Consider the following 22729-nt stretch of genomic DNA (forward strand, 5'->3'; position numbering starts at 1 on the left):
TACATGTATGGCCACATGAACTTTAAGAATCATATACATGAAATCCACATATTATATTATATTATATTAATCTACTTTCGTGCTACAAAAATGCGCTCTCGACATTTGGCAGTAAAATAACGCCATATTGTGGGGAAATTAATAGGAAAAATGCATGTATAACCAAGGCTGTTTTTTTCCTTCATTCTTGCTTGTTTTCTCAGGCACATCGCAGAGCTGATCTTTTACATGGAGGAGTTGAGGGCACACGTGCGGAAGTACGGCCCGGTGATGCAGAGGTACTATGTGCAGTACCTGTCCGGCTTTGATGCCGTGGTGCTCAATGAGCTAGTACAGGTGAGACTGTCCGCATTATGGATCCATTTCCTTCCTACTGCACTCCAACAAAGGACACCGATCAGTTACACTTCCTTATGAGAGCAGTTGTTATTTATAGTGCTCTCATGAGATGAGGATCAGTCATGTGCAGTTGGGTGGTTCAGACATGAACATTAGTCACATTATGAATCATTCACAGGATCTCATGTAGGGCGTCTAGAAGAACATGAGGTGAAATACACAAACTTCACCACTAGATGGAGAACTAGTATTGTGATTCAGCTTTGAGACCCCAATCAGGAGCTAGACTTGCATGTAGGGATGTAACGGTATGAAAATTTGTCATCACGATTATAGTGACCAAAATTATCACGGTTATCAGTATTATCACGGTATTGTTAAAATGTGCTGGAGATGTTCAAAAAGTGCCGATACATAAATCACTTCACCAAATTTTATACTTAAAAATCAACAAACAGCAAATAAAATGACTTTTTGTTTGCATAATCACTAAAACAATAACATTACCAATGAGGTCTGGATTTTAAATGACAACTTGACTGACACCAGTTTGATAGCATGTTCAAATAAATAATGTAAATGTTCAAATAAAGCTTTGAAAAGTTTTATATAAAGGTAAACTGAATTGTTTAAATGTGTAGAATCCACATAAGCTTGTTTTTCATCAACCGGTTAAAATTTACAGCAGGGCATGCAAATTTAGTCTGTTTTTTGGCCAGACAGAAACTGCACACAGGCTGAATGTAAATAAGTGTCTGTAAATGGTGGTGATGGCGCAGTGGATAACACACATGCCTTTGGTGTGAGAGACCCGGGTTTGAATCCACTGTGAGACACCAATGTGTCCCTGAGCAAGACACTTAACCCCCTAGTTGCTCCAGAGGCGTGCGACCTCTGACATATATAGCAATTGTAAGTCGCTTTGGATAAAAGCGTCAGCTAAATGAATAAATGTAAATGTAAATGTAAATGTAAATCCACTCTCTGACAGCAGGTGGCGCTTTATACGGAAAAGCTGAATTACAGCTGATTCACGTGAAGTCCGCGAACAAAGCAGTATTGTGTTTAAGAACACTAACTTTAGGTATTACATGGAGCTAAGATGAAAACAAAATGCCATCGAATCGTTTCAGAAGACAGTCAGATCCTTCAGAGGTACATTCATATAATTAATTCACTTGTATAATTCCCTCAGCACTCTTTTAAAACCTTCCAGCTTGTCCGCCCTGTTTTCACTCAGAATGAAACTCTGCTGCCGTGCGCTCGTGAGACTGTTACACTCTGCTTTATGCCGGACAGTATTTATTTATCGCGAGTTGTTCAAATCGTGGTAATCGAATACGGTTTTAATGATAATTAAAATATGAAACGGTAATACTAACCGTGGGGAATTTTATCATGATTTATCGTCAAACCGGTAATCGTTACATCCCTACTTGCATGTCATGGTGTTTTAATTTTAAAATACACACGAATGAATGAATGGTAAAATCATCATGTCTTCCTCCCTTGTAGAACCTGTCTGTCTGCCCAGAGGATGAGTCCATTATTATGTCGTCCTTCGTGAACACGATGACCTCTCTCAGTGTTAAACAAGGTAGTGAACCTCTCTTATTTAAACATTCATAATGTGCTTTAAAACATGAAATCATATTTGATGTCTCTGCTCTAGAGATTTATTGATTTGTTGTATAATCTGTTATATCATATTATTTAATGGTAACGGCATGGATTACAAAATCACTATTTTTGCATAAATCAAAAAAGGGGGTTATATATTAAATAATCAAGGTCATTGGGTAAATTTTGCATAATCTAGCCAAATCAGTACCTTACAATGAAAAGTACTTCAGAACTTTATGGATGCAAATTAAATAAATAATAAAGGCGGGTGTACTTTTTTGTGTGTGTGTGTGTGATATAACATCTCTAATGTCATTTGTTGTTTGTGACGTATCACAAAATAACTAACTTTGTTTGGGTGTGTGTTGCAGTTGAAGATGGGGAAGTGTTTGATTTCAGAGGGATGAGGCTGGACTGGTTTAGACTGCAGGTAAACTGATCTCAGTCATCTGAGCTGGGTCAATACATGGTGTTTGCTTCCTCTGATCCTAATCAGACATAATTAACAGCTCTTATCTCTGCTTAATTGGTAGATGCCGGTTAACATAAAGCAGCTAATGCTCTCACAGTTTGAGATGCAACACAACAAAAAGTTTCATGCTGGCAATTGTTTGTTACAAAAGTTTGCTTATGCTTTGTTTTCCGAACAAAAGCAACATTTTTACATGCTGCATGAAAAATGGCTTACTTTGGAATTACTTAGAAATGAACCACAATGCATGCCGTTCTTTTGAAGCGCTGATTATTCAAGAAGAGCCTGCGCCTTTCATCCAGGCTCAAATAAATCAGACATCGTCTCTGTGGAATACGCATGTGGGTGGGTGGGAATGGAAGCGGAGATGGAGAGACAAGCTTGTTCATGTGATTTTTAGGGGCTGTGTGTGTGTGTGTGTGTGGACCTCAAATGGATCTGGATTGCAGGCTTTGGGATGGTCCAGCTTGCTCTCAAATGCGTTTCCTGTGTGTTGGTCTGCCCAGTCCCACAGCAGAGAAGCCGTTTGACCTCTTCCTTAAAGGAATGTTCTCGGTTCAAAAGTGAAGCTTTATCAACTGAATTTGAGGCATGATCTCAATTACCATAATCTGTTTTTTTTTTTTTTTTTTTTGTAATCGCAGATACTGTAACATACTTGCAGTTTTATTTAAAACCCTTACATGATCTGGGAAAACCTGGAAATATTTCATAATTATTTCCAGGCACTGATTACGTTAATTTAAAAATTTTACTTTGCAGGTCTTAAAAAAATGGATATATGAATAATATCTTGGAAGTAAATGTTTTTCTTATTAAATTCAGCTCTAAAATATCTAATCAGCTTTAAATTGATCTGTGTTTGCATTCTTCATAAAATAATAAAACAATTAAATAGGAATGACTAAAATATTCATTTGTAGGAACATTTACATTGTAATATTCAGTTAAACCCATGTATTTATGATTTTTTTCTCATGTGGATGAATTTGTGCGTTATTTATTTAATTAATTTTTTTTATTTGTGGTTATGTTTAGATTTATATTGCTACAATTTAGTATTTTTTAACTGTACTTCTATATGTATATATTAATATATATTCATACATCCATCTGTCTTCCATTTGTTCCACAGAACAAGTGGTCCATCCCAAATTTTAAAGCAATGAGTACATTTAATCAGCAAGAATGTATTAAATTGATCCATAGTGTTTCTAAGAACATTTCTAATGTTAAACCTATTTATTATTTAAGCTGTAAGATTGTCTACATTTGTTGGCTGAGTTTGTTGTGCATTGCTGATGCAGTTCCTTTTGGTGGAAGTTGCTTTATCTAATCACTTCCTCTATGGTAACCTTGCCAGTGACCGATATTATGTGGTCATGATGATGTTGAAAAATTCCATGTAACTTTACACAAGCATGTTCAGTAATTAATTCGGTCACACTTTACTTGACTTACGCCATCTTATTTGACTGAACCAGTGTGTTTATTGCACTTCCCTTACAGTTACCACAGTTTTTGCTGTTTTGGACCGATTATTTCCTGTGGTAATGCCACAGATCCCACAAAAAGAACTTAATTTGTGTTGAATCCAGGCGCTCGCTTCAGAAGCAGGCCTAAACCTCTTCACACAGGAGGATTTCAGTTCACCTTTTCAGCAGGAGGAACCGCTATCAGCAGAATGTGAACATTTCTCACAACTGTTTTCTGTGTTTGAGCCTTTTCCCACTCTCCTTTGCTCTTTTCACAGCCTGAGTCTTCTCTTTCACATGGCCACAAAAATAAATAGGGCTCTAATAACAGCAGTGTTTATTCACTGCAAGGCCTTGAGCTCAGACTGCTCTCAGTTTGCCAGGACAAAGCAAATTCAAGGATTTAAACAGTCAGCCATAGAGCAACTGAGTGTGTGTGAGGCTGATGACAGATGTGGGTGGGTGGATATATATGTTCAGATATGTAGGCGAGTCACACTAAAACATGTCCAAGTCGCAATTTTCCCCAAAATCGAAATAAATATATAATAAAATGATACAAATAATATTTATTGCAATTAAATTAATCATTGTAACTTTTTCATTAATTATTATTATTATTTATTTATTTTTCTGTTTATTTCTTCGTTTGATTTTAATTTTATTCCCATTTTTATTGGTGATTCTTTTTAAATTCTTATGGATGTAATTTTTTTTTTTACTGTATTACTGAAATACATATTTTCCATCTGTCTTCTATTGTTCGAAAAAAATTAATACTTAAGAAATCGACACTTTTACTCCCAAGTAAATTGATCCGTAGTGTCAGTAAAGACATGTATAATGTTATAAAAAAAAAATCAGTTTTCATTGCTATTCTATTCTGTTGTATATGGAAATAGAAAACAATTCAAATGTAATAATATTTCAATTATATTATTATTTTTACTGTATTTTTGATCAAATAACTGCAGCCTTGATGAGCACAAGAGACTTTGAAAACATTTTTTAAAATCTTACCGAACCCAAACTATTTTCAGCACGTCTTAAATGTGTAGCAGTTAGAAAAAGGGCCAGATATAGGGTAGCTAGTCATTAAAACTTAAGGAAACCAATTTGACTTTAAATAAAATGCCATGGATTTGTATAAATGTTTAGAATCAGTCACTACTCCTCCATAGCATCAAGTTAGTTTGAAGAGCTGCCGTGACTCTGCCGTCTTAAGCAGGGATACCCTCTTCTCTCCTTAAATTTAGCATGCTTTCTTCTTGTGTAATGGCCCGGTTGTTGAGATAGCACTTGCCAGTATATAAGAACTAACTGTTCACTCATGTCTGTATTTGGCCTCTGCCTTTCCAAAGGTGCGGCCCTATTTATCGCTATGGCCGATTAAACTACCAGCAGCCGTCTGCAAATGTACATCTAAAAATAAGCCCTGTTTTTCAATACGTTTTCTACTCCGCAGTGGACTTCAGTGTTGTACGATGTTTATTGTCGTTCCCCGGACTCCATAACCGCAAGCTTTGTGAGTTTAGCACCTGCTGAATGTCTTGTGGCGTCAACCTGGCATGTCGCGTTCTTTGAATTGGCCGATCTTTAGATGATGAAAGCCAGCGCAGGGCATGTGCAGTCCTTGTTTTGCTTGAGTTTTCTCACACTACTTATGTTCAAGTTGTCCAAGAGCTGAACGCAAAAAAGAGGGGGTTTTTTACTTAAACACCAGAGAGAATCTGTTTTGCATGCTGTCTTCATTTGATCTTGTATGCTAGACAGGAAATTGTGTTGGTTGGACATTGTCTGGTTCAACAGTATCAAGTTTACGAAAATATTTCCCAGAAAGCCTTCTCAGAAGTTAATGATATGGTAAAACATCAAACCACACTTTTCTTCAAGACTCTGCCCTGGTCCAGTTTCCAATCTTATCCGATGCTCTTCATTTGCTTGAGGATTTGCTCATGGAAATCAAGCCCACCAAGCTCAGCCTTTGAGAATAGATTGCGAAAAGTTGTCAGAATAGTTAATGAACTTTAAAGATTAATGCTAACGATGATGTCTTTCTTCGTGTTTAGGCTTACACCAGTGTGTCCAAGGCCTCGCTAGGACTGGCAGATCACAGAGAGCTGGGAAAAATGATGAACACCATCATCTTCCACACCAAGATGGTGGACTCGCTGGTGGAGATGCTTGTGGAGACTTCTGACCTTTCCATTTTCTGGTATGACCGCACATCAGAGAAAAGATCATTCAAAGATTAATGTGATAACAGTTAAACACTGAATAGGCAAAAAGTGGCGTTAGAAATCATTGTAAAGTCAGAAAATGTGTATAAATTATGTTGGCTTGCAATTCATTACGCAAGTTAATTATGTTAATTCTGCAGCCGCTCTGGTTCACTGAACGATCTGTTATTTTAATTCAAACTTGAAATTTATAATAATTTAGTTATTTTATTCATTTAATTGTCTATTATTGCATGCAGCCAGCAAAGACCATTCAAAATAGTTTTTTTTTGGTACATTTTAAATCAAACTGCAAGCTCATAACTATTGCAAAATTCCTTTTTGCCGTGACGCTGTCGATTCAGCAATGGTGCGGGAAACACTGTCTAACGCCAGCTCCACAATTGGCAGAAGGCATATCTGTTCTCAGAAGGCCATAGCAACTGTCTGTTGTGCCTCTTGTTTTTAGATATTTCTCTTTCATGCTGGGTGGAAAGCGGACAGGGGTGTTCGTTTAACTGATTAGATATGACTGTACCAGACGGTGAAGTGAACTGGCAGCCCATTTTCTCTCTCTTTCTCTGTCTCTGATAGCTTTTACAGCCGCGCCTTTGAAAAGATGTTCCAGCAGTGTCTCGAACTGCCGTCCCAGTCTCGATACTCCATCTCTTTCCCTCTGCTCTGCACCCACTTTATGAGCTGCACCCATGAGCTCTGCCCTGAAGAGGTGAGTCACACTGACCTGGAATAAGTCCAAAAGGCCCCAAGAGGAGTACAAATGTCAGATTCACTTCAGTAACCTGATCTGAGAACAGTGATTCATACATTTTGTATTGTATTGTAGTATTCTGAAGATGACAAGGCTTTGGTTTTAAACAAATTGTAAAAATTCTCACTTTGTACAAAATCATATGACATTTTTCACGTTACGTATATATTCAATATATGTCTCTAAATTAATGTACTGGTACTGAAACTGTCATTTGTGGATTCAGAATATTTAATGCAAGTAAAATACATTATACATTAATTTTTTTAAGTTTTAGCTAAATAAGCACAATATTTTATTCTATACAATTACTTTTTTTATAGGCACCAATATAAAATGCAACTATTTAAATACATTTATTTTTATGCCACATTTGATTCAGCAATTTTTACATTTGAATTTTGAAGTGTTCCGTGCATTCAGTTCAAATGATTTGAAGGGATTCATTGAAATTAATGAACCTTGTAAGGACTTTTTGATATTTAAGTATATAAAATCTTAAGACTTCCAGCATTGCAATTAACTGAAATACTCAGATATATCATCACAGATTTTTTGTGAATAATCAGTTTATCATCCAGCCCTAGTTTGTACTGAGATAAATGTCCATTTTTAACCTTGTGTAATTGCTTTAATTGTCTATTATAAATCAGTTTACTTTACTTACTTACTTTACTTACTTTTGTCATTTAGCAGACGCTTTTGTCCAAAGCGACTTACAAATAAGAAAAAGTAACTAAAACTAAAAAGTTACAACTCTATAAATACTATCTACCCACATATTTAAGAAAATAAAGAAATTAAATAAAATTAACACATGCATATAACAACAACATTTCAATAATAAACATATCAATGAAAAAATTAAATAAAAAGCTACTACTATCCCTTGCCGGTGTCCCTGCCCGGTGGAGTCGCACGGTAGAGTCGATGGTCTTTACATTTAAAGTCTGTAATTACTTTACAGTTAATTTAATTTGTTCCGATTATATATTCTGTTTGACTTGTCCTGAAATCTCTGGTTTAGTTTCTATGCAGACTGTGTTTTTGGAAAAAAAAAATGTTTTATGTGTCTGTAAATGTCCCCTAGTGAATATGGTCAGTGTTACTTTTGAAAAGAGGAGTTTGGAAAAGATCTTCCTCTTCTCCGTCGGGTCTTGCCACAGCTTTGCCGCGACCCATGCGAGGGTTCAGGATGGAGTCGTACTGTGAATCCGGAAGGCTCCACGAGTTTACTAGAGCTGGAATGTCCCAACACGCAGCATTGAGCGCTGTGGTCCGTGTATCGGGATGTGTACAGAAAACCAAATGCTGAAAAGCATGATTTATTAAATCTGTAATTGAACCACACACCGGTGCAGCTACCCAAGCTCCCCGGGGGCATATGGAAGCCCCTCCGCACACATGAGGAGCACAACAGATTCCTGTTTCCCCCCCGCCGGTATACGGCCGGCACATTCACCAAGTGTTTGTTCCTGCCAAACATCGTACCCTCCAATATCCAATTTAATTTGGTAAATAAATCCACATTTTCTCTCCTAATTGGTGGACAAACGGCACTAAAACAAACAGCACAATGAGAGTTCTCATGTCATTGAGGGGCCTGAACATTGAGCTGTCTGAGAGCACTTAGAGGAATAAAAGAGATTTATTGAGCCATAGAAGGCTTGGGTTTCCCTTATTTAAACATGAAACTCCCTCTCTCAGCATGTCTCTGAAATGGTCTTCCTCCTATGTCCACTCCACACAGCTTTGGACAGCTGCAAGCTTTATTTATGTTGGAAAAGCACTAAAAGTTTCCAAGAATATTTCCATCCTCGCACAGAAAACTTTTTACAGTGGTTTCAGAGAAACAACAAAAGATCACGGCGCTTCAGCAGAGGTTAGCCTCAGCATCATGTCGGATAGATGTGTTATTTCCAACCTGCACCGTCTCCGACTCTTCCCCTCGGATGCCCACGAAGAGCAAGGCAGAATGTTTGGGTTTATGAACGGATGATGAGAGCACTCGTCAAATCTGAGTTGAGCCACCAAAGCTTTAAATGACACTTTTTGTTTGTCGTGAAGGCCTCATCTGTGATGTTTGGGATTCGTCAAAACAGCTGTGGAGGTTTCAGCTCCACACAGGGGCAAAGGTTGTTTTGCATTAGTAATTTAGAGAGTATGCACTGTTTGCTCTGGGGAGGGAGTTGAGGCAGCGAGACCAGCTGGGCCATAACAAAGAGCCTCACTTACACATGGACGGGTCACAAACAGCACCTCACTGTGAGCCAAATTCACCTGAGCAGCTTATGTTGGAGTAGTTTCAGCGTCTGACAGAATGCCCATGGATCACTCATGGACCATTTTCAGATAGTCAACAGTTAATGGCATGCTGACAAATAAGGCATTTCTCCACCCTGGTCCAAATAATTAAAGTCATTCAGATTAATATATGACGTTTGGGGTCATTTTTTGTAATATTTTTGAAAGAAGTCTTATTCACAGCAAGGCTACATTTATTTGATATAGTAAAACAGGAATTTAGTGAAATAGCACTACAATTTTAAATAACTCTTTTGCAATTTAATGTAGTTTAATTACTGTGATGGCAAAGCTGAATAGAAAGTTCAAAAGAACAAACATTCATTTCTTACCCTAAAAATCTTACCCTTGAAATTTTTAAACTATATATTGTCTATGTGTATGAAGTTATAGGCCATTTCAGATTGACCTTCCCCTAAACACCACTCAAAATCTGTTTATGCATCCATCGGATGACCCCTTCCTGTTTAATTGTGTGGTTCTTTGCCAGTTTAAGGCCTTAATTACAGATGGTTGTAACAGGTGGCCAGTTGAGCCATATTGTAATTTACAGCTGATATTAAAGGTAAAATATATATTTCCTGTGTCTGTAGCAGAACCAAATAGGACTGTAATTCTGTTTGTGGCGCAAAAATGACACACCTGATGCATTGACAGCTTCACACTGCCCATACTAAATGTACACAGCAAAGTGAATCGTACCTTATACTGAAAATCAAAAGTCTAGGGGTTGTACTAAAGGAAATCTCCACTAATGTCTCTTTGTCTGTCCCTCCCTGCAGAGGCACCACATCGGAGACCGCAGCTTGTCCCTTTGCAACATGTTCCTGGACGAGATGGCCAAGCAAGCCCGCAACCTCATCACAGACATATGCACAGAGCAGTGCACCCTGAGCGACCAGGTCAGTGACGCACACACACGATTTCAGCGCTGCCTAAACACAGAGGGACTTTTGGGAGTTCTGGAATTTTCCATGTCATATCTGGGATTTTAACAAACTCAACTGGGTTTACAAAGAGTTCTGCAGATTCACCAGGAATGTTCCATTCCATTGCAATATGATCATTACAATTAAATTAAACAGTGATTTATTTCCTGGACACAGTTGACAGCACTGATTCTATGGCATACAATCAATTTTGAGTAATTTAATTTACTCTCATCCCCCTCTGGTGAGTGTAATCGTCATGCTGTAAGGAAACAGGACAGCAGCTCAAAAGTCACTTCCAGCTTTGCTCTTGTCTGGACTGTGGAAGTCACATTTACAGGAATTACAGTCTCGAGGTCAACATCAAAGCCATTTTCCCTCTGTAATCTGACATGTTTTCTAGTAAAACAAGATATTAAATTTGCAAAGACTTAGGGTAGGTCTTGATTTTATCTATCAGGATTTAATTGGATGGTGGAAAGTGGATGTTACAGGTCATTGGAGGAGAAGAGTTGAAAAATTAGAGGGATTTGTGTCCAGCAAAAAGGAAAGTTATGTCAGAGGCAGAGCAGGGTAAGGAATTTTATTACAAAAAAGTGATATTTTTCTGCTTTTCATAAATTGTGGTTCAGTTCAGTTTGCCATATGCAAAAGTTAAAAAAACAAGAATGTACATATCACAGAATCATATCGTAATTTCAAGGAAAGTGATTCAGTCATTTAAGAGCCACTGTGACCAATTCAAACTAATTCAAACTCATGAGTTTGAGACGGTGTTGAGTCTTTCTGATCGATTCATTAGGAAGAATCAACTCTTAAGAGTCATTTGCTCATGAGTCAGACTACACTTGTGTGCAGATTATGCAACAGAAATATAGCTATTTATGGCCTTTATTATTTCCTGACACCCAATCTTTCATTACATCCTGTTCAGGCTGCAGGTTCAACTCAAGCTCACAATTTTTTTTTTTGCCGTGGTTCTTTATTTTAGTATGTAAATCATTCAGTTCCAGTATTTTAAGAAAAATGTAAGCGTTTTCTATTCCCAACTCTAAACTCATATTTAAAATTACATGCACTGATGAATTGTGCACAATATTACCAGGAACTTGTATTAAGAAAGTAAATAGAGTCAATTTTGATTTCATGTTGACTTTAAATAGGGGCTTTTTCCTGTTGCTCTTCTGCACAGCTACTGCCAAAACATTGTGCCAAAACCATCAGTCAGGCCGTGAACAAGAAGTCGAAAAAGCAGACGGGGAAGAAGGGTGAACCGGAGAGAGAGAAGCCTGGTGTTGAGAGCATGAGGAAGAACAGACTCCTGGTCACCAAGTAAGGATAAAACTCGCTCTTCTTCATCTAATCTAACTTGTTACTCCTATTTAATTCAGTCTGGGTCATATTTTCTTTTACCTTGTACTAGTTTCTTTAATTCATGGTTTTCAACAATGAGGGGCAGGCATGTCTGCGACCCTATTAGTGGACCCTTACCAGTGGAGAATCGCTGTGTTAAACAAAACCCTACTGGAGGCCTTTACCGTATTATCCTCACATTCAGCAGACATTCAAACAGATCCTCCTTATAATATAAAATGGATTTATCCTAAAGCCTGTCATGAACGCACATGAGCAGTAGTAACAGTTTGGGAGTGGTGTGGCCCCATAGTGAGCAGTGCTATTGTGCTGGTTAAGCTTTCCCTGATTGACTGTGTAATCTGAAGGAAATTAGTTTTTAAGGCTGCTGTCTGTTTTTGTTTTTACAGTCTGGACAAACTGCACACTGCTCTGTCAGAGCTCTGCTTCTCCATCAACTACGTGCCCAACATGATGGTCTGGGAGCACACCTTCACCCCACGCGAGTACCTGACCTCCCACCTGGAGATCCGCTTCACTAAGTAAGTCAAACTACCGGGCTGGGTGAAATGACCAAAATATCTTGGTTTAGATAACTTTATTAGGTAATCATGAATTTTTGGACATTCTATGGGGAAAAAAATGTATTATATATTTTATAATCACGTGGTAATGCCTATTTTTGGATAATCTAGTTCATTAATTAGTTCACAAATAAAAGGGACTTTCTTTCTCTACTGGGTGTGTGTGTGTGTGTGTGTGTGTGTGTGTGTGACCATAAAGGCGAGCCAATGGATATCACACAAGCATGCGTTTGCACCAGGGTTTGCACACGTGCAAATTTTGCGCAAGATTTATGCCGGTGAACGTCTTAATCTCAGTCAATTCGCTATAAGCAGAAAGTGTATCGTTACACCCCTAGTATACATATATGCATAAAATTCTATACATATACAAAAACAATTGTTGTAGTGAGACTTTTTCTTGAATCCTGTGAGTATATACATCCCAATAGCCTGAACTGAATTTGGCTGCTACCTGCTTAAATGCATCACTGCTCGTTTTATCTATTACGTTACCCACAGTCCTCCCTTCCTGATGAGGTCTATCCACACTCGTTCCGCACTAGCATCAATCATATTGATTTGCCTCATAGGGGAGAGTTACTGTTGCGTTTTATGTCAAGGAAAATTGTCGTCCAGCTCTCCCTTATTAATTAAGCTGAGAACTCAACAGCTTAAAGAGCCTCTTGGGTTTATTGTTCGATTTGTGTAATTTATTGGACTAGCGGCGAGAGTTTGGGTTAGCATGATTTTTGGCACGGTTCCAGAATAGCGCTTGTCCAACTAAATAAACATCAGGCCGAGGAATAACAGGTATTTTCCACTGTTGGATTCAAAACTCTGACGCGGATGCATTGGCTGGCCCCTCTCTCCTGGGCTGTGAACCCCTCATGTGGCCATGCTTCTCAGCAGTGAGAGGCCCTATTACCAGATCTCATCACCCAACCATGTGCTGTTATTACCCATCCCCATCTGACAGGGTAAATAGCCTTGATTTAGGTCATTGGGGTTATGGATCTGTTTATAGTGGCCACCATTGCGCTCTGAACAATACCACATAACCAATTCCAAATTGACCCGGTTTACTTTCTTAACATATAGTCCAGGTCTTACTGTGAATGATTCATTGAGGTATGTTATTCCAAAGAAAAAAAATAGTTTGTCTTCATAAGCTTTTATCAAAATGTCATAACTTGCTCCAAATTTTAAAAGGGGTGGGGGGGTTGTCACAGTTTTTCATAGGGTTTTTTCCTTGTATAATAATAACAACAACAACACTATTCTACTAATTAAGGTTTATTGTTATTAATTATTATTGACTTAAACTGAAACAAAAACTAAAACATAAAGAAAAAAAATTATTGCTTGACATAAACGTTAATTGAAATAATCTAAAAAGAAAACTTTACTTCAGCTAGTTGCCAAAGCAGCATTTCTCAGTTTAATCTAGTTTGACCTTGGTGTACTAATTAATAAATAAATATATACACATGCTAAAAATGACAAATACGCACAACAGAATTAACTAAAATTAAAATGAAACTGAAAATATTAATTGAAAATTATAATAGTATATCTGTGATGCTAAAATAGCACTGATTGTTTATCATTTATATAATTTAACTTGATTACTTAATGGGTTGCAAGCAGTATTTCATGTTTGGTTTAATGACTTTCAAATATGAACTATTTCTGAGTGAAACAATTCTGAGGATTGTTTATTCATTTAGATGGATACTTTTTTTATATATTTTTTTTCTTGCTGCTTGGTCTTGATTACATCAGCAGAAATGTTTTTGATGAGGTGTAGAAGGATGCATTTTGATCAAATATTACAAAAATAACCAGTTTGTTCCTTTAGCATTACATGCACCAATTGTGCACATATGATACCAGAGACATATGCTAAAGTCAGTAGGGGCGGTTCATTTTTGTTATTCAGTCCTTGTTGACCATTTCTGTAACTGTCTCTCAGGTCCATAGTCGGGATGACAATGTACAACCAGGCCACACAGGAGATTGCCAAACCATCAGAGCTGCTCACCAGCGTGCGGGCCTACATGACAGTGCTGCAGTCCATCGAGAATTATGTGCAGATTGACATCACCAGAGTGTTCAACAACGTGCTGTTGCAGCAGACCCAACACCTCGACAGCCATGGAGAACCAACCATCACCAGTCTCTACACCAACTGGTGAGACTCTACATACCCATTCCAGAATGGCCACAGAGTGAGGATGAATGGCTCTGTTCCAAAACCAAGTATACTGCCTGCATAGGCTGCTGCCTTCTAAGACATCCTAACTGAAGTAGAACCTCTTAAGTGACCGATTTAGAGCACTCTACATAGGAAGCAACAAAAAGCTCTCCTAACACAAAGCCTCAACTAAACTTGAACAGTTATATAATTATAACTTGAACAGTAAATAACTTAAGTATTTAATGGTTTTGAAGAATATTTACAAGGGCCTTATGAAATCTTAATTTTAATTTTTGTGGGTTCCTTTTTTAATTGTTTAATTTACATTTTAATAATTAAAAGTTCTAAACAATTAAATTCATATAACTTTAACAATTTAACAATAATTAATAAAAATTTTAACACTTTAACAATAATAGAGCATATAACCCTATTATTGTTAAACAATAACAATTTGTTGTTTTATTTTTTCTGATTTTAATTTTACTATTTAATACCATTTAAACCAGCAAAACTGGTGGAAATTAAATGAATGCATAAAACTTTAGCAATTTAATTAGTCTTTAAAACATAAACAATTGGATATTTAAAAATAAAAATTCTTTTTTTTTGGCAAACAAAGTGCTACATAATAGGTTCAAACAAGTTAAATTAAAACACGGATGAAAAATAGTGTGAGATTTTGTTATAGTCTTTAAAAACAATAGCTAAATAAAGCGATGTCTTGTGAAATTTGGTTTGGTGTTAATCTATGTGCAGGTATCTGGAGACTCTACTGCGGCAGGTTAGCAACGGTCACATCGCTTACTTTCCTGCCATGAAGGCCTTCGTCAACTTGCCCACAGAGAATGAGCTCACCTTTAATGCGGAGGAGTATTCTGACATATCTGGTGAGGGGAAAAAGCACTACACAAAGACACTTTGAATAAAGGATTTCCTTGTTTAGAAACATTACACAATCTTCAGCTGGACGTGATTATATCCACACTAGAACTGTTATAGCACGTCTACAAGCTCTTGTCTTTATCTCTCAGAAATGCGTTCCCTGTCTGAGCTGCTGGGCCCGTACGGGATGAAGTTCCTCAGCGAGAGTCTCATGTGGCACATCTCCTCCCAGGTGGCTGAACTCAAGGTGATCAATAAGGGTCTCTGAGGTGAAAGGTCACATCGTTAGGCTAGTCGCAGTTCTGACTTCTTTGCCTTCCTCTGAGAGTATTTAGGAAGCACAGTTCTCTGTTGGAGACTGCCTGAGAGTAATTAGAGCCTCTATTTAGTCTTCCTGTTAAACGGTGATTCCCACAGTCACTTAGACTCACTGGCAGGCCATGACTCAATCAGGTTTTTTTTTTTTTAAATAACTTTATTTAGGTAGTTAGTATGTTTTTATTTATTTAGAATGATTTATTTATTTAATAACATCAGTTTGCTTGCTTATTTATTTTGTATTTTTTTTAAATAGGAAAAAGTCACTTTTCTTGTCTGAATCTGTGGCCTTTTTTTTTTTTTTTTTTTTTTGAATTTGAAGGAGAAACTGTGTGAAATTCTGTCTTTTTATTCTTTTTTTTCACACAATACAACGTGTTACAGCTCATGACCTTAAAAAGTGGTTGACAGTAATACGTTTGTAAAACATGATTAAATTATCCAATTATGTAAAACCAAAACACAAGAGGTTGCGTAAAACTTTTTGAATGATTGGATGTTCCAATTTTGTGGACATATGAAGAGCTTTCTGAGGATTACTGCAGCCACAGATTCCATGTGGGCCTGTTTTCCGGGAACAGAGTTTAGGTAGCACTTCCCCTCTCTCAGTTACTGTCAGCAATGATGAATTAACGGGAACTGTGATCAAACCCGAACCAAATGCTAGTTTGATTACATTGAAGGTAAAGCCTTCCTCATGAGGTATGAATGGTGTATTTTTTGCACTCCCTGACACAATGATTAAGGAATGGACTGCTTTTTTCTTTTTCTTGAGCGGTTCATCTGTATATTGTTTTTTTTTCTTTCATTTCATTCATTAATGGCTGCAGGTTTGCAAATGCGTGATATATGTAATTGAAACAGCCCTCTTTATTATAAAAGTTTCTTGAGCAACAGGCTTGGCACATGTCAGTGATGTTCTAACATGCAAACCTCTCTCCTTCAGCTGAAAGTAATTTGGGGGAAAAATAACCAAGTTTCCTATCTGACCCACAATCAGCTGTGGAGTGAAATGGTTTATTTTGCATTTATATTCTGCGCCATGTTCACCAAAGGACTTTAACGTGGAACATGTTTTCTCTTAGAGCTCAAATTGCACAAATCATTTGTTGACATGCAAACCCGTTCTGTTGCGTTTCTTCGCAATTCCCGTCTCAGGCGATTTAATGCCTTTAATCTGCTGCGGTTCAAGATTGTTCTGTTTAGATGTTAAAAGTAAGTACAATCGACAGCATTTGTTTCGATTTTCAAGTTAAACTTATTTTCTGGTTATCAACGTTGTTATTAATGCTGTTATTAGAATTTAATTCCTTTAAAGGTGCGTGTAGCTTATGATGTCCTACTCTGGATAGATGTACAGACTTCAGATGTATTTGCATAATTTTTCTGCTTTTTCATCATAGTGTCTTTTGTCGCCCTTACAGAAACTTGTGGTGGACAATGTGGAGGTTCTGACCCAGATGAGGACCAGCTTCGACAAGCCGGACCATATGGCAGCACTCTTTAAGCGGCTCACATGTGAGTATCAGTTGTGGGACTTTTAATATACCGAAATCATAAGTTGGGGTCAGTAAAATTTGTAAAAAAAAATAATAATAATAATAAAACACTTTAATTCATCAAGGACACAAGAAATTGATCAATATACAATAAATTGACAGTAAAATACATTTATTATATTACAAAACATAATGCATCCTGGAAATAATTTATCACAGTTTCCATAAAAATATTAAGCAGCATAACTGTTGTAATATTAATGATAATAAGCAATGGTTTTTTTTAGCGGCAAATCAGCATATTAGAATAATTTGAAGACTGGAGTAATGATGCAGAAAATTCAGCTTTGCCAGCTTGCATTTTAAAATATATTAAAATAGAAATATTTAATATTTAAAAAATATTGCTGTATTTTTTAACAAATAAATGCAGCATGGATGAGCATAAAAGACTTCTTTCAAAAAGAGACGGTAGTGTATATGTGCATATGATTATTATATTAATCTGCTTATATGCTTTATACACTTCTTCTGAATTCTTCTGATATTGAATAAATATAGTATTAAATTAATTCCATATTTTTTTCTTTCTGCTGGTTTCTGATCTCGTTCAGATTAATCTTCACATGAACAGCATGTAAAAACAAAGGAAACTGCATCTTCTTATCAAAGTGGCTCACATACTGACATTATTTTAAAGTCATGCACAAAGCTATATTTATATTGTGAGACAAGGTCAGAAATAACAAATAAAACTCCAAAAATATCAAAATGGCAATTGAGATGATGTAAAGATTGTAAGTTTCCAGTCATGTCCATGCACCACAGGTGGAGAAGCCCTGTATTAGACAGTAGCTGTTTGGAATGTCATGGTTTGAGCTGTAATAACACCCGCCGGCCCCCCCTCACTGCAGACAGGTCCTCTACACAGAGCTATTTGTTATGGCTTGTCCTCATACAGTCATATTACTGAGCTCAAATGTGAACAGGAATTTAAAAATCCCGTCTGAGGAATGTGGCCCATATACACTCCACCTGCAAACCTATTTTTAGTGGTTCTAAAGGAAGAAAATGGCCTATTTTTGGAAGTTATTAATATGACTTGTCTTCTATTTCTGTAGCGGTTGACAGCGTGCTGAAACGGATGACCATCATCGGCGTGATTTTGTCGTTCCGCTCTCTGGCTCAGGAAGCTCTCAGAGATGTGAGTTGTTATCCAGACGTCTGGTTTCTTTCATGAATCGCTCCACACTCACATGGACATCGTTTCAGCTTAACAGCTGAGATTTAGTAGCTGAGATTTTGCTCATTCCAATCCTTTATTAGCTTTTTATTGTTTCCATGAAATGCACAAGGTGTTAAGTAAAATGTCCAAGCTTTTTTTCATACAGTACACGTGGATGATTATTTGTACTGCCAAGCTCCAAAAATGAGAAAAAGCAAAACACCGCACAGATATTGCTATTCTGAAGTCATGCAATGTCTGTGTAATGAACAAAGCTTCTGCAGCTGTCAAATCTCATTTGCATTCTCATATATTTAAATCAGTGTTGTCATTAACTAAAACTAACAATTAAAAAAAAAAAAAAAATTTTTTTGTTGAATATAAGTAAAATATTGTAAATAACGTAAATATTAGATGAAAAACTAAAAAAAATAATAATAATATTATAATCCTAATAAAAACTGGAAAAACCCTTTATAAAATTTATATTATAAACAACTGAATGTAGCTCACAAGACATCTAGACTACATTTGTTTTGGTTTTTTTGTCATTTTCAAAGCTTGCTGGTGTGAATTACTGTCCCATTTTATTGTAAGGATAAGAGCAGCTCAGACATTCTTCTGATTTTTGTGTTTGAAGGAAGAAAATAAAATACCGCATTTGAATGAAGTGAGGTTGAGTAAAAGAAAAAAAGAAAACTATTCCTTTGTTCGAAGACGTCGTTGCCCAAATGAGTTCTAATCACAGGTGTGTCCTTTTCTCCAGGTGCTGTCCTGCCACATTCCCTTCCTGGTGAGCTCCGTGGAAGACTTCAAAGACCACATTCCTCGTGAAACTGACATGAAGGTAGGTGACGTTCAGACTTGCAGTCAGCAGTAACGATGGGCCGCTGGACCTGAAATTCTCCCTTTTCTCAGGTCGCCATGAACGTGTATGAGCTGTCTTCTGCGGCAGGCCTGCCCTGTGAGATCGACCCTGCTCTGGTAGTGGCTCTGTCTTCCCAGAAATCTGGTAGGTTATTTCAGACCATTTGAGATGGTAATGTGCATCAGGCCATTTCTAACCCAGATGTAACTTTTTGGCATCAAAATATAAACTGGCTCAGTGTTTTCCCAGTCAGAGGAAAATAAAACAGCGAAACTGGAAGTTCTTTGGTTTTGGCCTCTTAAGAAAGTGCAGATTTTGCCGATGTGCTGATACGCGTCAGGTGTTTTTGCTCTATATTTTTGGAACGTAGAGCGTCCACTTTCGGAATTCAGCATTTGCTGAAAGTGTGATGTTGGTGTGCACATACTTAAAAGAAAAGTTGAACTGGAATTCTTTTTCCAAAGTGCACTTTGTTGCTCAAATCTAAAGGCCATTTCATGCCAAATGATTTACCAGAAATCCCTGTATTAAGACCTTGGATGCAAGCTAGCTGGCTGTAAAAAAGGTTTGGTTTGTGTTGAAACATTAAGTGGTATCACATGGTTTATATCAGGTCTAATCTGGTCAAGTCCTGGAGCGCTGGGATGCATGCTTGCACTGCGTTTACGGTGTAACCTCATGCTATAATACACACTCATACATACATTACATCCACACACATATTCACTTTGGTCACAGTATCAGTTTACCATGTCTTATTATTTCTGTGGTGAATGATTTCACAAGAAAGCTTCAAATCTTAACCACAACCTCAAGAGTTAAAAATAATAAAAAAAAATATCTGTGCATATGAGATCTGTCTCACGAGTGTCGTTTTCAGTGTTGAAGATTTAACTTTTAGTTTTTTTTTAGGTGAGTGAGATTTCATGGCAGCTGTTTAGTGATCGCCAAATATGACTGAATGAATTCAAGGTGCAAAATTTTGGGTTTCTTCACACTATATTCATAGCACCATATTACATAACTCAATAAAAAATATACAGACTTTTATGTGCGCACAAGAAACCATTAAATTTAGTATATAGGACAGTGCACACTGAGCCACCTGTTGTGCCATCAGCCCATTTCGTGATGTAGTTTCTTGGCCTCCCCAGCCTATGCATTAAAGAGACACAAGTCTTTTTAATAGACCCTTGATTGGCAAATGTTACGCCATCAGCCCATTTCATGTCGTAGTTTCTCCACCACCACAGAGGATGTGTTAAATTGGACATTAGGCCTTGATATATATGAGGTACTACCGTAAGAAAAGCTAAATTTTGAGCAGGTGGATCTCTGTTAATTCATGTGCATCCATGCTATATTCATGGTAAGATGGCAGCGATACACAAAGGAAATAGGTTATATAAAACTAGAAATTGTAATGCGTAAGCATGCAAAACATTTCCATGCATGTCTGTATTTTTTATTTATAATTTTTTATATTAGGGACTCTGTATGTTGTCATTTCGAGAAAATCCATGAAAAAAAAAACCCTGAGAAAATAAAAATATTTACAAAATGACTGAACTACATACCAAATATAAAGCTGAAAATAATGCTCTATGAACCATTTGTTAAATATGGTCTGAAAATCTACCGAGAGGTTTGGAAATTTAAGTCTGGAAAAGTATGGAATTTTGAAAAAATAATGCTACATGATTTATAAATGCTGCAAACAGACATGCAAACTGAGGCAATAATCAAACACACTTCATTTTAATGAATTAGTTCATTAGGACAGGTTGTTTCAGTTAACTGGTTCAAAAAAAGAGTCTATGCAAGGCATTTTACATCATTGTTTAATGAAAATATTCAGTTAAATTTATTTCAAAAACTTTAGACCCCAAAAAAATAGTAAATGGTAGCATATGTAAAATTGCAGAGTATTGCACTAGTCTTAACATTTTGTAACCTTTTTGTACCCAATGCTTGTTCAATGATGTGCATCTCTGTAGTTTGTGAAGCTAGTTTCAGAGTAGCTTCTCTCACACAGCTGTTTGGAGATGTATTTGTCCAGATCCGGCATTCGAGCCCATTCGAGGAATCAGAGCCTTGTGCACTTAAACATACCTCATTCCACACAGCAGTTCTCCAGAATTGAGCAAAGCTCTCCGGTGAACAGCTTTCATTTTCTCAGGGCAGCCCAGACCCTCCAGGGCCTCTTGGCCAGCACCGATGTTTTTGTTCTATTCCCCTGATGGTTAAATCCAAACGTCTTCTGTTTGCTATCTAAATAGCGAGTCAACTCAAACTAGACTTAATTGAATCACTCCCAAATGCTGTTGCGCTAATAACATAAATAAGAGTTAATTTTTGGACATTAGTGCCGTTTTTCTTGGCTCTTCGTGCAGATTTTCAGACACTGTCCAGTGAGAGAAATGCAATCGCTGCAATTTCCCTGCCATCTCACAATGGCAGCACATCAGTATTTCTCGGAGTTACCTAAAGGAACATTCATGAACTCAATTCTCTGTTTGTAACAGAAAATATAAGCCCTGAGGAGGAGTACAAGATCGCCTGCCTGTTGATGGTCTTCGTGGCCGTTTCCATGCCGACCCTGGCCAGCAACGTGATGTCACAGTACAGTCCTGCAATAGAAGGTACCAATTTTTACATTTCAGACTCGCGCTGAACCGCTGCGAATGAAATCAGATTACATCTGTGCGGTTTAAACTGTTTTAATGCGCGTGGCATTTATCATGTGTGTGTTAACTCTCTATAAATCTTTTAAGGTCACTGCAACAACATTCACTGTCTGGCTAAAGCGATAAACCAGATTGCCGCTGCTCTGTTCACTATCCACAAGGGCAGCATAGAGGATCGCCTCAAAGAGTTCCTCGCCGTAAGTAACCGTATTAGCTGTAATTGTTCTAAATCCTGGCTTAAAGCTTTTTCGTTTCCAATACTTTAACGATTTACGCTAACATGTCAACAATAAACACTCCATTTATGCAACTCTCTCTCTGGGACTTTGCAGCTTAATAAAACTCTGTAATTCTGTCCCACAGCTCGCCTCCTCCAGCCTGCTGAAGATTGGACAGGAGACGGATAAAACCACTACACGGAACAGGGAGTCTGTTTACCTGCTCCTGGACATGGTGAGTGAATCCACACCTCCGTTACAAGACAAAAGACAGAGCCTTTCATAACGGTGTGCAATCATATTCCCTGTAGACATCCGTTTTTAATGATAATGGATTAATTATTCAAGACAGACTTATATGAGGTTTTTAATTATATATGATATATACTTCTGTGAAAGTAACTGTGGTTTCAAATTTTCAAAAACAAATAATTGCCAATTTTATAATTGTTTTTAAGAAAATTGGAAATCACAGTGTCACAAAGTCTATTAAAGAGAACTGATGTGATTTAAGAAGTGAAAATTAAGTCTAAAGAAATTATGTTGACTTGTTTTATGAAACAGGCCTCGAGGCATTAGAAGTCAGAAGACACATAAGTTAATTTATGATTTGCTGTCTGTCTGAACCAAAGAAATAAAAGCGATCATATTTTTTCCCATTGTATCGCATTGTGTTGAATCGAATCATAATCGGATCGTAATAGGGGTGAATCATATCGAGATGCGTATCGTGTCTGCCTCAGTTATGGAGATGCACATACATACATACATACATACTCTCAC

The 22729-nt window shown here is 37.2% G+C and overlaps 1 protein-coding gene across 2 annotated transcripts in view; it reads left to right on the plus strand.

Moving 5' to 3' along the window:
- Nucleotides 1-22729, plus strand: part of nckap1 (NCK-associated protein 1) — a 47175-nt gene that overhangs the window by 21873 nt on the left and 2573 nt on the right. For both annotated transcript variants that reach the window (XM_079429151.1, XM_079429152.1), the window contains exons 12-29: nt 204-336; nt 1855-1936; nt 2334-2392; nt 5979-6124; nt 6723-6855; nt 9984-10103; nt 11323-11462; nt 11894-12025; nt 14022-14240; nt 15006-15136; nt 15281-15378; nt 16874-16967; nt 18070-18152; nt 18940-19020; nt 19092-19185; nt 21567-21683; nt 21816-21925; nt 22092-22181. In XM_079429151.1, the coding sequence (XP_079285277.1) occupies nt 204-336; nt 1855-1936; nt 2334-2392; nt 5979-6124; nt 6723-6855; nt 9984-10103; nt 11323-11462; nt 11894-12025; nt 14022-14240; nt 15006-15136; nt 15281-15378; nt 16874-16967; nt 18070-18152; nt 18940-19020; nt 19092-19185; nt 21567-21683; nt 21816-21925; nt 22092-22181 (2062 nt within the window). The remainder of the gene's footprint in view (nt 1-203; nt 337-1854; nt 1937-2333; nt 2393-5978; nt 6125-6722; nt 6856-9983; nt 10104-11322; nt 11463-11893; nt 12026-14021; nt 14241-15005; nt 15137-15280; nt 15379-16873; nt 16968-18069; nt 18153-18939; nt 19021-19091; nt 19186-21566; nt 21684-21815; nt 21926-22091; nt 22182-22729) is intronic.

This window comes from Barbus barbus (assembly GCF_936440315.1).
Source record: "Barbus barbus genome assembly, chromosome: 11".
Classification (NCBI taxonomy): Eukaryota; Metazoa; Chordata; class Actinopteri; order Cypriniformes; family Cyprinidae; genus Barbus; species Barbus barbus.